Raw genomic sequence first — 14830 nt, 5'->3', positions numbered from 1 at the left:
CCGCCAGCACGTGCCGCGGACACACACGCACACATCCTGCCGGCGCGGTGAGTCACGCCGCCGCCTCCAGGCTTCCGACTGCTCTCGCAGCGCACGTGAGCACCGCCGCGGGGCGGCAGCCTCCCGCTCCTCCTCTGTCCCTATTTGCCATCGGTCCCGTGACGGTCCGTTACGGCAGATAGGATCGCGTCGGGCGGACCCAGGCCCGGGGCGGGCTGGCGCGTCCGCCGGGGAACGGCGGGACCTCGTGGCGCGCCGGCGTCAGTGCCACGCGTGACGGCGTCATGGTGGCGGCGATGATGCCGGCGCTCTTGGTGACGGTGGCGACGTTGCTTTCGGCAGCTCTGGCGGCGGACGTGACGAACATGGACGCGTGGTAAGTGGAGGGCGTGGCGCCGCTTTGGAGGGAAGCTATGTGGTCCGCGGAGAGGTGTGATACCTTAATGTAATTCCACAGGATTTACATGAACGTCATTTTTTTTGAAGTTCCATCGCATGTTTTGTGATAACGTCATCGGGATCAATTATTGCTAAGCAGGGCTTGTTATGAAAGCCGTGAACCTCACATCCCACCGCGCACGGCCCGATAGAACGCCAAAGAAGTCGTATTTGGTGTGTATTACATATCAACAAATTGAAGGTCAAGCTCAATTGGTAATTTCGCAAATATTTACTAAGCAAGCCGTTGAATGCAAAATCCTAGGTAAAAGGGGCCTAAGACAACTATTGATTGTTGACTATAATTCGTCTGGTAGATTGGTTTAGCTTATTGGTTCGGTTCCTGTCCGGCTCTTGTTTTTTTTTCGTTTTGCGTGCTGTTCTTGCTCGGGCTGGTGAATGTTGGTTCAGTTCTCTACCCTGCATGCTCCACTAATGCGGTCATTCAGCGCATCTTGAGCGTAATTGGCCTGTTTAGCGTTACTCAGTCATTCGGTTATATGATATCAAGTACGAGGCCATGATATGATATGCTAACATTGCATGAATGCGAACCCTGTTTTCTCTTGCGCAACTTCCTAGCTACGTTGGCTTTTCATCAGCATATGCTTTTGGATGACCATCATTAAATTGGATCAATGATCATGAAAAGAGCATGAACGTGTAAATGAACAGGGCACCAAATCGGGGCGCGGGCTTATTAGTTGTGATAAGTTCGTGCACTCCTCGTCCCTGAAATTGAGGCAATGCTCTCATGACGCCTGATATCTCTTTGTTTCCATAAGAATCCATTGATCAAACACACCGTACCATCATCATGTATTTGGTGAGAACCTTTGAACCTTTGGTATTCCACGCCGTACCTCGTCCTCTTAATTACCTTCCCATACCGGGCGTTCCGATGTCCTCCCTCAGTCCGGTAATATATATTATAATCCTTCCCAAGTCCGGTAATATGGGTTATAACAGACCATCTAATAATAACATAAATAAATGCAAAACAAATAACACCCAAACTGATGAAAATAATCATAATAACTAGGCAAGATGGGAAGGTGCTGTAAAGTCCACAGCAGTGGTTGCCATGTGAACTCTCCTGTATAGTGATGAGTGGCTTTTTCGGTCAAAAGAAGACTTCCCCGAGGTCACAAAAGTGATCCGTTGGCGGGTTCAACCATCAAAAATGAAACTTTCCTGGCCACTGCACCTGGCCTACGTGTTGCAGACCTACGGCAATAACACCGTAGTCTTCCACTATGGCTTGAGCTTAAAATTACGCACCGGTGAACCACGTTAGGTCAACCTGTGATTTCACATCTCATGGTTTTTGAGTGTCGACTTTCGCATGACCAGTGCCAATGATTTATTTAGTTATTCTTGTGGTTGGAAACAATGCGCTTCGTTTTGAATAAGACAACAAAAAAAATTGGAGGATCCGGTTCAGCACCAAATTTGGTCGGGAACAGCCATTGGCTCACAAAGGCCATCTCTGGACAACGAACTTGCTTAACCACTGGGTCCCCTGTGACTTGACTTATAGGATTCATCGGGACCCTGAGAGGTCAAATGACCCTATCTACATACTGGTAATGATTATATATTTGAATGTTGTCATCTTTGCGATCTTATTTATCAATGCTGTTTACTACGCCAACAGAACCGAAATTGGTCTTAGACTACATTCGCAGAAAAACTGGTCAAACTGGCAGAATGCTATGCATTTTATTATTTACCCCGCAGCTGCATTGCTAGGTAAAGGCGGTAGACGTGCGGCAAAACATAAGGTCATACGAGGTGTCTGACCTTGCCTGAACCCTAAGGAGTTAGAGACCAACAGGGCGCCATCACGTCTGCTGCAGTTAGCTGGCTGAAGTCCTGCCCGAATACATGACAAAGTGCCAAGGGTATGTAAAACACAGGCCTTCGTTTTCCTGAACAGCTAGGAAAACGGCCGATGCCTCGTGCAAGTAATCGAAAATGGCCTTAAACCTCCTTGACCTGACATGAGAGAAGGTCTAAATAGACTTCAATATTCAAGAAATTAAATTATTTCGCACCCCCAAGGCAGTGCTGCCCTGTCTCGGGACATTTTCCCGCCGCATCAGAAAAAGCTCACCAGTCGATTTTGATACTGCTCCTCGGGAAGGGTGAGGGTAAATATATTTTCTTCTGACGCTCGGAAAAAGATCGGAAGCACAAAAACACATTATTTACCTCAGTAAATGGTTTAGCTGTGTTTGACTCAAACAAGGTCGAATATACACTCGTTCGTGGCACCTGCGGGCAAGACAATGCGATGTCACGTGATTTCATAAGTACGTGCTTTTCTTGTAAAATCACAACGCGTGCGTGCTTCTTCCGTCTATTCGTGCTTGCTTGAAATAGTAAACGTTTTGTTGTTGCTTGTTCTCTCATTAAAGCAAAACCAGGCCAGCTGTCGCTTTCAGCAGTCGATTTCACACACTATTGAGTATATGCGTTGGAAATCTGAATGCAAAACTGAAAGCTCACGTTGCACTTGTTCGAGCCTCTTGTTGTAACGACTTTTGTTAGGAACTATGATGTTAAAAGGACACTCGGCATATCATCATGCAATTGTTTTATCTTGTATTCACCTTCCTTAATCCTGTGAATTGATGTATCATCTTGTAAAACAACTAAAATGTTACTTTGTATATTAATACAGTCCCGATGTATGTTGAGTTGTCAGCGTTTAGCTTGGACTCATGTCTGACGCATGCCAATTTTCCATGCAGCACGAACGTTCTCTTATCACTTTATGAAGTGATCTTATCGCAAGAATTCTAGTACTGGAGATAAATGGTCAAAATGACGATTTTCTCAGAGCGCTTTGCGAAGCAAAATCTCATCTGGCCATTAGCGAATATGTGATACATGAATATAATAATGTTGCATTAAAATGACGAGCTTCGAAAATGTCTAGGAAATGTCATTTTTAACGGGAAATTCCGCTTATAAGTAGTTGAACAAGTTCTTGACCAATGATTATTAACTTCGACGCTGGGTGATGTCCGGTGCATGAAGACAGGTTTACTGCTAGGGATTTTTTTAGGAAGTTTTATTTAGTTAAATGATTAAAGATCTATCGGACTTGTGCGGTGGGTAGTCGCACGACATTTGTATTACATCATGGGACACATCCTAGTGAAATTGCAGGCAATAATCCTTTTCTGGACCACTACAGTTACACCATCTTAACGTACCCCTCCACCAGACGTTCAACTTTCAAGAAGCCAAGCGCAAAGAAAAACGTGCAATTTTCACAAGTTACACGCCAGCCTCAGATTCCGCCAAGATCTCTGGCACGAAATGGATCGTCCCGTCCTATCAAAGAGTTTAGCGAGCTGATCAGCCAGTCAGGTCGCGCGCGTGAACTGAGCTGAACCGAGATACAACATCACGGTGTGCTACCCGGCTCGGGCACTCCTGACGGCGGATGGGTCCATATCCGAGGTCATGCACGACACAGCATAACGATGAGCAAAGTCCGGCTGGCCAGCGTTGCGATCCTGCCGCGGCTGCATTTACTGCACCGATAAATATTACAGTTGCAGTGCTCCCCTGTAAGCATGATTGGTCTTGTCCTTCTGCGACGGGATGCAAGAATCGACTGCTCGCCCTGGGGAAGCCGGCTTCCCCAGGGCGAGATGATCATGTTGATCCTTCATCATCATCATCATGATCATTCCCCAATCGACAAGTTGAGCCAGGGCGAGCACCAGCTCAGTCAGGCCGAGCCCTATCACCCGAAGGGACCACTGACTCCATGGACTCCACATGGACTCTTGTGCATAGTCATGCTGTAACTCCGCTTGGCAAGAGGCTAGATCCGTTTGAACACAGAGAGCATGTCAGACGAGATGAGCGGGATTCCTTGGATGAAGACGCTTGCTTCCTTCGCCTTGCCAGTCGCAATGATCGCTCCTGTAGAACTTCGAGAGCCAGGTTTCGTAGGAGCATGATTAACGCCCAGTGCTTTAAGCCATGCTGCCTATGGCAGTCCTGAATGCTCCAGGCTGCTGAGAAGTTCCAATGGGTAGCGCGCAGCCTCAACTCGGCTTGGGACAGTGTCCACCGACTTGCAGGTCCCTGTTTCTCGAGGCTGCTTCTCCAAAAATTTGGGTGATGGCATTATTAGAGCAAAGGATTTGGCGCCGGGATGGCCTGTTCGCTGAGCCAGGTTGTGTCCTGACAACCTTCTTCCAGCCTTCTTCCAGTCGAGGAAGGCCTTGGCCCAGGGGACGTCGGCAAACTCCATGTTTTTTGACGAATTAGGAGTTGGCTGCTGAGCTGTCGTGCTGCTTTGTTGCTGTTTTAGTGCACACACGCTGCTGTGAGAGGGAGAGTGACGCCCTTCTCGTCTGTAACTATTCATCACGTTGTAATACAACTATCTATAGATTTGTTAACACCGTTGGATTCAGAACCATTATGAAGTTGCGTTTTAGTTTCCGCTTGCCGTTTATGTTCTGGTGTGTACTCTTTCCGTATCCTCGCAAGTGGCAGACACGCCATCGATTAGCACGCGGCGGGTGATATTCTCCGCTGCTCCGATAGCGTTCAAACGAGCCCATCGTCACCAAGTGCTAAGTCTATGAAGACAGGTTTGCTCACGTCGCGCCACGCACGGTGGTCCTACCTGGACCGAAGCGCGACATAAACCTTCCTCCGTCTACAGTGATTCAGGACATAAGGTTTTGGGTCTGCTAAGCGATTCAGAACATATAAGGGCTTGGGTTTTACCCCCGGCGATTTTATCCAAACTCAGCGATAACTGTGCCTCCGGCTTTTTAAGGGGGACGCGGCGTACGTTATCACGCCCTTCACATGGAGCTTCAGAAGCTGCGTTTGCCATATTAACGCTCAGTGGCCACGGCGTGAACGCGATGCACAGATGACCCCTGGACGTTTACAGAAAGTTCATGGAAAGGAGACGCAACCCAAAATTCATCGCTGAATAATGCAAAGTACTGTTAGTGCTTGTTCAAAAGCCCGATGGACGCATGCAAGCAAATCCATGATAGTCGCGTGCTCTTTGTGCTTCCCCTAGGCGTCCCTTATGCTCCCCCTGGACATGCTTGTGCCATGCATACCCGTGTACCCCTGGATATGCCCTGCATGGCGTCCGCGCCCTCCTGGACACGCCCCTGCCTGACGTATCCGCGTCCCTCCCCCTGAACACGTCCCTGCCTGGCGTCCGCGTCCCCCTGGACACGTCCTTGCCTGACGTATCCATGCCTCTCCCCCTGAACATGCCCCTGCCTGGCGCCCGCGTCCCCCTGAACACGTCCCTGCCTGACGTATCCGCGTCCCTCCCCCTGGACACGCCCCTGCCTGGCGTCCGCGTCCCCCTGGATATGCCCCTGCCTGACGTCCGCGTCCCCCTGGACATGCCCCTGCCTGATGTACCTGTGTCCCCCTGGACACTCCGCTACCTGACGTCCGCATCCGCCGCAGGCCGTCGCTGCAGGTGATCGAGCCGTTTGACGCGGTGCACAACGCTGGCGTGCACCATAACCGGTCACGGCGCCAGCTCGATGACGGACTCAGCTTGGCAATACCGAGCGGCGCCATCATCAGCCTGGCGCCCCGCTTCGGCTGGCTGCTGTACCAGGGCGAGGAGGAGGAGGAAGGTCAGTGCCAGGGGCGCGCCCGCTGCGGTCCAAGTGAGCAGCTTGCCACTAACGTTTACCCATCGGCAGTGGCGCGCTCAGAACAGTTCAGAGACGCATCAGAGACGCATCGAGGACGATTCAAGGGAGAGTTCTGCGTACTGTTCCCGAGTACGTTATCGTGCAAGAGCTCTGCTCCCCCTAATATGCTTCTTATACTTGTATCTCTTGTGCTCTGCTCCTTGCATTGGCTGCTCTGTTCCCCGCTGTTCCCGTCCCCGCATTCCGCTGCTCTGTTCCCCCATGTTTTGTCCTTCCATTTTTTCGTTCCTCTCAGTGCCCTGTCCTTCCGTTTCTCGGTCCCCTCAATGCTCTATCCTGCCGTGCTTCGGTCCTCCCAGTGCCCTGTCTTTCCGTTGCTCGGTCCCCCCAGTGCCCTGTCCTTCCATTGCTCGGTCCTCCCAGTGCCCTGTCCTTCCATTGCTCGGTCCCCCCAGTGCCCTGTCCTTCCATTGCTCGGTCCCCCCAGTGCCCTGTCTTTCCGTTGCTCGGTCCCCCCAGTGCCCTGTCCTTCCATTGCTCGGTCCCCCCAGTGCCCTGTCCTTCCATTGCTCGGTCCCCCCAGTGCCCTGTCCTTCCATTGCTCGGTCCCCCCAGTGCCCTGTCCTTCCATTGCTCGGTCCCCCCAGTGCCCTGTCCTTCCATTGCTCGGTCCTCCCAGTGCTCTGTCTTTCCGTTGCTCGGTCCCCCAGTGCCCTGTCCTTCCATTGCTCGGTCCCCCCAGTGCCCTGTCCTTCCATTGCTCGGTCCTCCCAGTGCTCTGTCTTTCCGTTGCTCGGTCCCCCCAGTGCCCTGTCCTTCCATTGCTCGGTCCTCCCAGTGCTCTGTCTTTCCGTTGCTCGGTCCCTCCAGTGCCCTGTCCTTCCATTGCTCGGTCCCCCCAGTGCCCTGTCTTTCCGTTGCTCGGTCCTCCCAGTGCTCTGTCTTTCCATTGCTCGGTCCCCCCAGTGCCCTGTCTTTCCGTTGCTCGGTCCCCCCAGTGCCCTGTCCTTCCATTGCTCGGTCCCCCCAGTGCCCTGTCCTTCCATTGCTCGGTCCCCCCAGTGCTCTGTCTTGCCGTTGCTCGGTCCTCCCAGTGCTCTGTCCTTCCATTGCTCGGTCCCCCCAGTGCCCTGTCCTTCCATTGCTCGGTCCCCCCAGTGCCCTGTCTTTCCGTTGCTCGGTCCTCCCAGTGCCCTGTCTTTCCGTTGCTCGGTCCTCCCAGTGCCCTGTCCTTCCATTGCTCGGTCCCCCCAGTGCCCTGTCCTTCCATTGCTCGGTCCCCCCAGTGTCCTGTCTTTCCGTTGCTCGGTCCTCCCAGTGCTCTGTCCTTCCATTGCTCGGTCCCCCCATTGCTCTGTCCTTCCATTGCTCGGTCCCCCCAGTGCCCTGTCCTTCCATTGCTCGGTCCCCCCAGTGCCCTGTCCTTCCATTGCTCGGTCCTCCCAGTGCCCTGTCTTTCCGTTGCTCGGTCCCCCCAGTGCTCTGTCCTTCTGTTGCTCTGTTCCGACATTACCAACTTGTCCTCATGCTCTGTTCTCTCCTTGCTTGCTCATACCTGCCCTTCTGTACTTTGTTCTCTCAATGCTCTCTCCTCCCGGTGCTCTGTCTGTCCAGAAGTGGTGCGACCAAGTAACCAGGGTGGGGGGGGGGGGGGGCATGACCGCTTGGAGTTGATAGGGCTCCTTGGGCTCGTAGACCCCAGCATCTTTTGACTGCGCAGGACGCTTAGGTCATCGAGGCATCAGCATCGGATTCCGAGCCTGAATTGTTGTCCGACTAAAGATCACCGGGCCCCTGGGACAAGGAAGTGCTTGCCACCGCTTTGACCGTCTTGTGAACCTTGTGATTTGTCTGTCCTCTCACTTCACTGCGCTGTTCCCTCGCCTTGCGTGCTCTCAGTGCCCTCTCAGTCCTGCACCATATCCTCCCCTTGTTTCCTGTATACTTTCCTTGCTGTGCTCTGTACCACTCCAACTCTGTCCTGCGCACACTTAATTACCCGTTACTCTGTATACCTTGCCTGCTACCTTCCGTGTAGCATGACATGCTTCGCCGGATAGATATTATCTGTTCTGCCCTCCATCTCCCTCGAAGCCTATTCCCGTGCCCCGTCTTTTCCGGACTCCGCCCAAAAGGAGGCCACGGACCGGTTCACTTCAGCCGACACGGAGAGCGTGTCCAGCGGTCAGCGCGAAGACGGCCGTATCTCTGCCGCCGAGGTGCTCCATCCCCATAACGTCGAGTCATCACCCCATAAGGCTTCCGCGGTGGGTCAGGTCAGGAAAACACCCATATATATGCACGAGAACCCCGTGTTCAGAGAGCGGCGCGACCTCCATGCGTCTGGGAGCTGTGGCCAGATTACCATCGGGCACTCTCGCCGGCTGACGTCAACAATTTACGGCGCCTAGCCGGGTCCGCCGCGGAGGTTGCCACGCGAAGCGAGCGTGACTTGCGGCGATGGTGGCTGGCTGTTGGCTGTCGGCGTGAGGTACGTGGAGTTGGGCTCGCGGTCGCGCGGTCGGCGAAGATACTAGTAATAGCAACAAGGAAGGCCTGGGGCAAAGGCTGGCTGCTCTCTCCCCTGGCGCAGTTTGTTGGCTGGACCACGTGGTAGGCAGCAGGGTGAGTGCCTCTTTCTACCGGATCGTCATGCAAAATAAGCTGCGATGTGAATCTAAGACGCTGATACCGATAACCAGTTTAATCTAATGTGACAACTGCCTGACGAAAAACAGGCCATCTCGGTTTAATGTACAGTACAGTGATTGGGGCGAATCGGCCTGTGGTCTGATCAAACGTCTGCCGACACGCCCACCAACGGATAACTAAGCAAAGTTATTGTCCATCGAGTGACAGGAATGCTACTTGCTGCTTTTGGTCGTAAAAATTGGGACAAATCCAGGCTGGTAGGCTAGGCCAGGCATGGATCTGGGGCAGGCGAGGTCCACTTTAACCGTTGTAACACATGACTTGAAATTTAAGTTCACTAAACTGAAGGGCATACACCGAATGTGCAGGGTTTTGCGCAGAGCAGCCGGAATATCTATCGAGAGTGCGTCAACCATGCACTGATCCTATACATCTGGGATCGGTACTAGATGTATAGGATCAGTGCATAGTTGACGATGATCGTTACGTTTCCGAAAATGGAGAAGTCGCGGTCAAATGTGTCATATTGTATTATCCGCCCGGGATTGGCATAGTTAACAATACTGCGGTCAACCCTCATTTCAGATGAGCACAACGATATTTGGACATCCTTACCATACCCGGACTGGCTCAATGAACGCACTTACATGTGGCTTCCGTCATAACGCGTGTCTCAGCGGGGTTCGTTTTCCAGCGGTCCGGTTTGTTTATTCATGCGAGCTGCCGGCCATCAGTTTGGCAAGCGTTACCCCAGCTACTGCTCCAGGTTCCACCGTCGTACTTGCTGGGGAGGAGGGGGGGGGGGGGGGGGGGACACGGGTGCTTCACCGCTGCAAGAGCTGGCGGGCACACCAGATCAGATGACACCTGCCGTCACCTCGTGACCCCTCCGCACGTCACGAGGGCGGAAGGGTCACAAGGGCATGGGCGCAAAATGGCCCCGATGCCGACGCACGCTAAAACACCAGATCACTACCACGACCCCTCCGCACACCGGCGCCACTTAGATTGGCCAAGAGCGCCACCTAGCACTTTCTCTGCCTGTTAGCACGGCGCGAGCGGCGAGCGGCGCGCTCCGACCGCTGGGGATGCGCGTCGTGCGGCGGCTGCGCCCAGGCGGCTGGGGTCATGTCAACAGCCCCGGGGCGAACTCCAGACCTGGGCCGCCGCAGCGGTGACGGCGGCAGAGCTGCCGACGTCTGGGCTGAGAGGGCGGCGGGCTCGTGTGGCGAGGGGACGTATGCGGCCAGAGAGGCGGTGCTCTCGTGCGGGGATGTTCTCGAGATTGGCATATTCACCTGTCGTCGGCCGAGAATGAGCTGGGGCGTAACCAATTAAGTGATCCAACGCAGAAAACGAAGCACTTGCATTCTAGGAGGCGTTAGCGCATTATAAGTGATATAGGTCGACATATATATACATATACATATATATATATATATATATATATATATATATATATATATATATATATATCAATGAGCGCACCGTCAGCTGCAAAGGTGTGCAGTACGCAAAAATTTGATCGGTGCATGGACGTCCTGACATAAAAAGGGCAGGTTGTAATAATTCAAAATCCTGAAAAGCTTTTGAAAAGCCACGTAAGTTGTGTGGTGAGGACTGGCGGTCGCATTTAAAATATAACAGCCGAGCCAGCATTGCTTCGTGTATGGACCGCTACGTAACAAGGCCGTATAACGAAAACGTATAGCGACTGTGTTGTCCCATAAACGCGAACGATTCCTTCTGGCGTCAGTAGGTAACGTGCTCTTTGGCATAATAAAGGAAGATGCCTCGCGATGTTCGCGTGCGATTGCACCGCAGGTCAGTGAATCTTGACCGGGCCTGCATCCGTTATAATGGTGTCGTTTCCGGGATTTGTTCCTGCTGAAATACACGCTGCGGCGAGGCTCTCGTCGCTTCACTGCTGGACCGGCGGAGTACGCAGATCAGAAAGTGCGTACGCCCGAAGTGTGCCGCGAACGCATCCAGTGTGTTCGGTATGCGCATGTCATCTAGACGATCTTAAAGGCATGCGGAGCCCGGGCAGCGTTTGATTTTGCTGAAGTGAAGACCCAACAGAGTTGCATCGAGACAGGGACTACAGCAAGCACATATGGTGTGATGCAAATCAAATATAAAACTGTCGATCGCCTCGGTTTACTGATGCGTGGGCTTGAGCGTTCACTATGTTGTGCAACTGGGGAAAGCCTATATTTGGGTGCCCATGCATGCGTTTATCGAACGAATAAATGTCCAGTGTGTTTGTCCCGCGTGGGAGGCAAACTTTTGTGTTCGGCTTGGCACGATGTGTGTTATCGTGACCCTTAGTGCTGAGACCGTTGCATACGAGTGTCAACGTAAGTGACTGCTGACGAGTGTCAACGCAAACCAACACCTGCACACATTGCAAGAGTCCCAAAGCCACAAACGCGAAAAATGGGCCGATTCGAACTTTAAAACGGCATGTGAGCGTCCAATAGATTTGATATCGTTGTGCTTGATTACGACAGATATGGAAAGTTTCTCACCGCCGAGCCGATCGCGATATGTGGTGGGAGCCTAAAACAGAAACACGCAGTCCTTGCTTTCCTTTTTGTTGGAGTGGGTCAAATGACCCTCGTGCGGCCATCCGACAGGCATGCAAAACCATCATGGTCCATTAGCTGTCAAGTGGTCCAATACACATAAATCAATTAATCCTACTCCTCCATTCACTTTCTCTCCACAGAATTGGACCTGGTCTTCGAGTCAGAGTTCCTGTACCGCTTTCCCCACGAGGAGGAGGAGGAGGAGGAGGAGGAGTCCCACTCGGAACCGGCGTCGCACGAGAGGCGCGGCTGGGGCCGGTCGCCGTGGAGGCCGACCGGGGACATCATCAACGCCATCGACCAGCCGACCGGCTTCCTGCTGCACCGCAACAAGCGGATGGTGCGGGACAAGAAGATGGTGTACAGCGGACTGGAGAACGTCTTCTCCATGTGAGCAGAGCTGACAGCCATGACTTCGGGGGAGCTTTGGAAGCAATGGCTCCAGTCATGGAAGGGGTTATGGTTCGGCTACTGAGATCCGCTCAGTGGTCAGCGGCAAATAAGACAGTTGTGCAAAGTGAGCCGAGGGGATATGGCTATGCCCCATACTAAAACGACAGAAAGGATGTCATTACATGGGGAAAAATTTTATCGGTGTAACGAGGGAGAGGGCGGGAAATTTGAACCGTTGATGGAGCATACATCATTGGTGTATTTGCCACGCGCTCTCCCTAATTTGTCGAGGTTTAGGCCATAACGTTTCAGCCCAACCTTGTAAGGCAGGCCTAAAATTGAACTCGAATGAAGTGTCACGCGTCGAACAAGTATTGGAAAGAACAGCTGCACATGAATTAGGCATTTGCATCATATGGTATCAAGAAAATATGACCAGACTTCCGTTTTCCACAAGGCGGCATGTTTGTGCGATGCGAGTTGATATTGATTGCAAACTCTTCAAATTGCTTCGTTGCTGATATCATGCGTTTTAGCATTGGTTTTATATAGCAAATGCATACGAAATCTGACACCCATTCAGGTGATATCTAAGTCGGCTCAGGTCCGATTTCATGTGGATAGGTGTACTAGTCTGCCCTCACCACATCTTGTGCGTAAGGCACTAGCAATTCACATGAATGCAGCACGACAGCCCGACTCCGCACCAAGTTTCCCTCCCAATTCGTATGATCGTGACGGTCGCTGTGACTGTCACCGATATGCGCGACGATCCGTCCCAGCTGACCCCGGCGCGTTGGTTTTCAGCTTGGGTCTGGACGGCCGCGCCTGTCTGCTGCGGGCCATCTGTGAAGTCAGCGCCACTCCTCTGGTGTACGACGGTATCGTGGGAGAGCTGCTCAACATCGCGCTGGTGTGAGTCTCGTCCCCGGCCTCCGGTGCCAACCTCCCCCAGTTCGCTGGGGCCAGCCTGAATGGAATGAGCCCTGGTGTTCACGGTCTCTAGTCCCCGGACGCTCCGTTCACCTGATGGAAGCTGCCTCTCCGCGTTGCTTGTCGGCGCCGGGTAGAAGTCATCTGCATGGGCTACTTCTTCTAAGCAGGGACGTCTTAGCAACAGAGACACAGTGCGGGCTCGTCACTGCCTGTTACAACCCTCACTGGTAACCTTTGTCACCGCGTGAAAGTCATTTTCTTCACGTGTCTCTGTCACTGTACGCCTTCTGGTTTGTGCCAGAAGACGTACAGAATACCAACATCTCCCGAGCGTGTGTTGTGCGCACACCCACTCGTGATTTCTCACCGCCGCTACCGAGGCTGTCTCTTCCCTGCTGCGTGACACCGGCCCCGCGTCATCCACAACATGACACGACAGAATCTGGACACTGATAGCCGAGATGGATCACTCCGTGATCGCCACCGGTGTGGCACCGGCCGCTCCATTCATCACCCACTTCTCTATTCTATTCCACCCTCTTCATCTCCGCCACTCCCTCGGCGGAGGGCGATCTCGTGGATGTCTTTTGTGGCCACCGCGATCGCCGATAAACGGGCCCGCGACCGCAGCGGAAGACGCATGCGTGCCTGCCCTGTACGGGCGTGCCAAGCGCGATTCTGATCGGCCCCTCCCGGACGAGAAACGCTCCGCTCCGGCGAGAGTTGGCAACAGCGAACTGGGTCCAGCTCGCCCCGGGCCGCACACTTAGCAAGTCGAGTGGCAAGAGTGGTCCGCATTGACGTCACCGTCTGCTTCCTGGGCTGAGTGGCCGGGCTGGGTTTTCATAATGCTATTTATAGTGTCACTCAATGTGCACAAGTTGATTGGGGTTAACGTTCTTGTAAAGCAGGCGTTTTTCATGCGGCTGTCCGAAGCGATCTCAGCTGTTTAGAGTGCTTGCGCTGCAACATGTATGGACGTCACGGTAAATAGTAACCTCAATTAAACCGTCAAAGCGCGGGGTATGTGGAATCTAAATGGAAAAGGCAACACCAGCCTGCACATATGGCGTGTGTATGAAGACAGGTGAAAAGCTATCTTTGATGTCAACCGGTGACAGCGTACCGCGGGCATTTAGACTAAGTTCAAGGATGAGAAAGACGTTAATCACCAAGTGAAGAATAACGGTGTGATGATGCTCGTAAACGAGTTTGTATTATTGCCTGACCCGATCGAGTTGATTTTTGCGACCATTTAGCGAGCTTCGGGGTTCAGACGCATAAAACTGATTAAATTCCGGGCCCAAGTTTTCTTTATTGGTTAATATCCGCGGAAGACCTTGTAGAACATTGGTAAATATCATGGTTCATTTGCATTATGCACTCGAATACTTCAGCCAGATTAATCTTGTCCCCGTCTATTCCGCTGTCAAGCATGAAAACAGCATGCAGCTGGAGCTTTCTCTGAAGTGACTGGGTTCGACCGCCAAAGGGGACCACTGACCCGTTCGTACCTCGCGCCTCCAGGCCCCGACACACGAACGGCCACCACGAGGATCTGACGCGCTACCTGGAGGCCGAAGAACACGGCAAGCTGGACAGCGACTGTAGCGCCGTCTATCCAGCCTGCCCGGTCTCCCTCTTCCAGAAGGTGGCGCCAGGATCGATGCACTTCGAATAGGCGACGCCAGCGATGCCGCCATAGATTCGTTTTAGTCCAGCGTGCAATGATCACGCACCAGGGGCGTAGTTTCGCAAAATGAGTTTGGCGAGAGGGCAAACACTGGAAAACGACTGCACCTGCCCCAAAATAGGCAACACACGGATTTTTCCCGGATTTGGCCCACTTTCTTGTCAACGTTGAACAGGGGGGGGGGGGGGGGGGGGGAAGCGCAAGTTGGGAGAGGAGAGCCCGAGGCTCTTCCTCCTCCAACTGAATGGGAAACTACACCCCTGTCACGCACAAATATGGAACACAATGTTCATGACGCCAGTGTTTTGACGACCTTGTGCGGGCATTGTTGTTATGCACCCCTTAGTGTTGATCTGTGCCACGTGCCGAAACAAATTCATGTATTCGTGCTCATCGAGAGTTTGGTCTGTTTTCTTCCAGCATTACGACTCGGTGTACTAGCTCTACTTAGC

At 52.9% G+C, this 14830-nt stretch overlaps 1 protein-coding gene across 1 annotated transcript; it reads left to right on the top strand.

Annotated features, from left to right (window-relative positions):
• The first annotated feature begins 256 nt into the window (after positions 1-256).
• LOC119095884 (uncharacterized) lies at positions 257-14566 on the top strand. The gene is made up of 5 exons (XM_037218743.1): positions 257-376; positions 5917-6092; positions 11497-11746; positions 12557-12664; positions 14213-14566. Exons 1-5 carry the CDS (start codon positions 285-287, stop codon positions 14364-14366), a joined length of 780 nt encoding a protein of 259 aa, XP_037074638.1. The 5' UTR covers positions 257-284; the 3' UTR covers positions 14367-14566.
• The last annotated feature ends 264 nt before the right edge of the window (positions 14567-14830 follow it).

Source organism: Pollicipes pollicipes, unplaced genomic scaffold, assembly GCF_011947565.3.
Source record: "Pollicipes pollicipes isolate AB1234 unplaced genomic scaffold, Ppol_2.1 Scaffold_4219;HRSCAF=4965_pilon_pilon_pilon, whole genome shotgun sequence".
NCBI lineage: Eukaryota > Metazoa > Arthropoda > Thecostraca > Pollicipedomorpha > Pollicipedidae > Pollicipes > Pollicipes pollicipes.
The sequence above is the reverse complement of the archived record's forward strand: the minus strand, read 5'-3'. Positions and strand labels throughout refer to the sequence as shown.

Coding starts and splice junctions, on each gene's coding strand:
- LOC119095884 (XM_037218743.1), top strand. CDS start 285: ATGGTGGCGGCGATGATGCCGGCGCTCTTGGTGACGGTGGCGACGTTG. Junction 377..5,916: donor GTGACGAACATGGACGCGTG/GTAAGTGGAGGG, acceptor CATCCGCCGCAG/GCCGTCGCTGCAGGTGATCG. Junction 6,093..11,496: donor GGGCGAGGAGGAGGAGGAAG/GTCAGTGCCAGG, acceptor TTCTCTCCACAG/AATTGGACCTGGTCTTCGAG.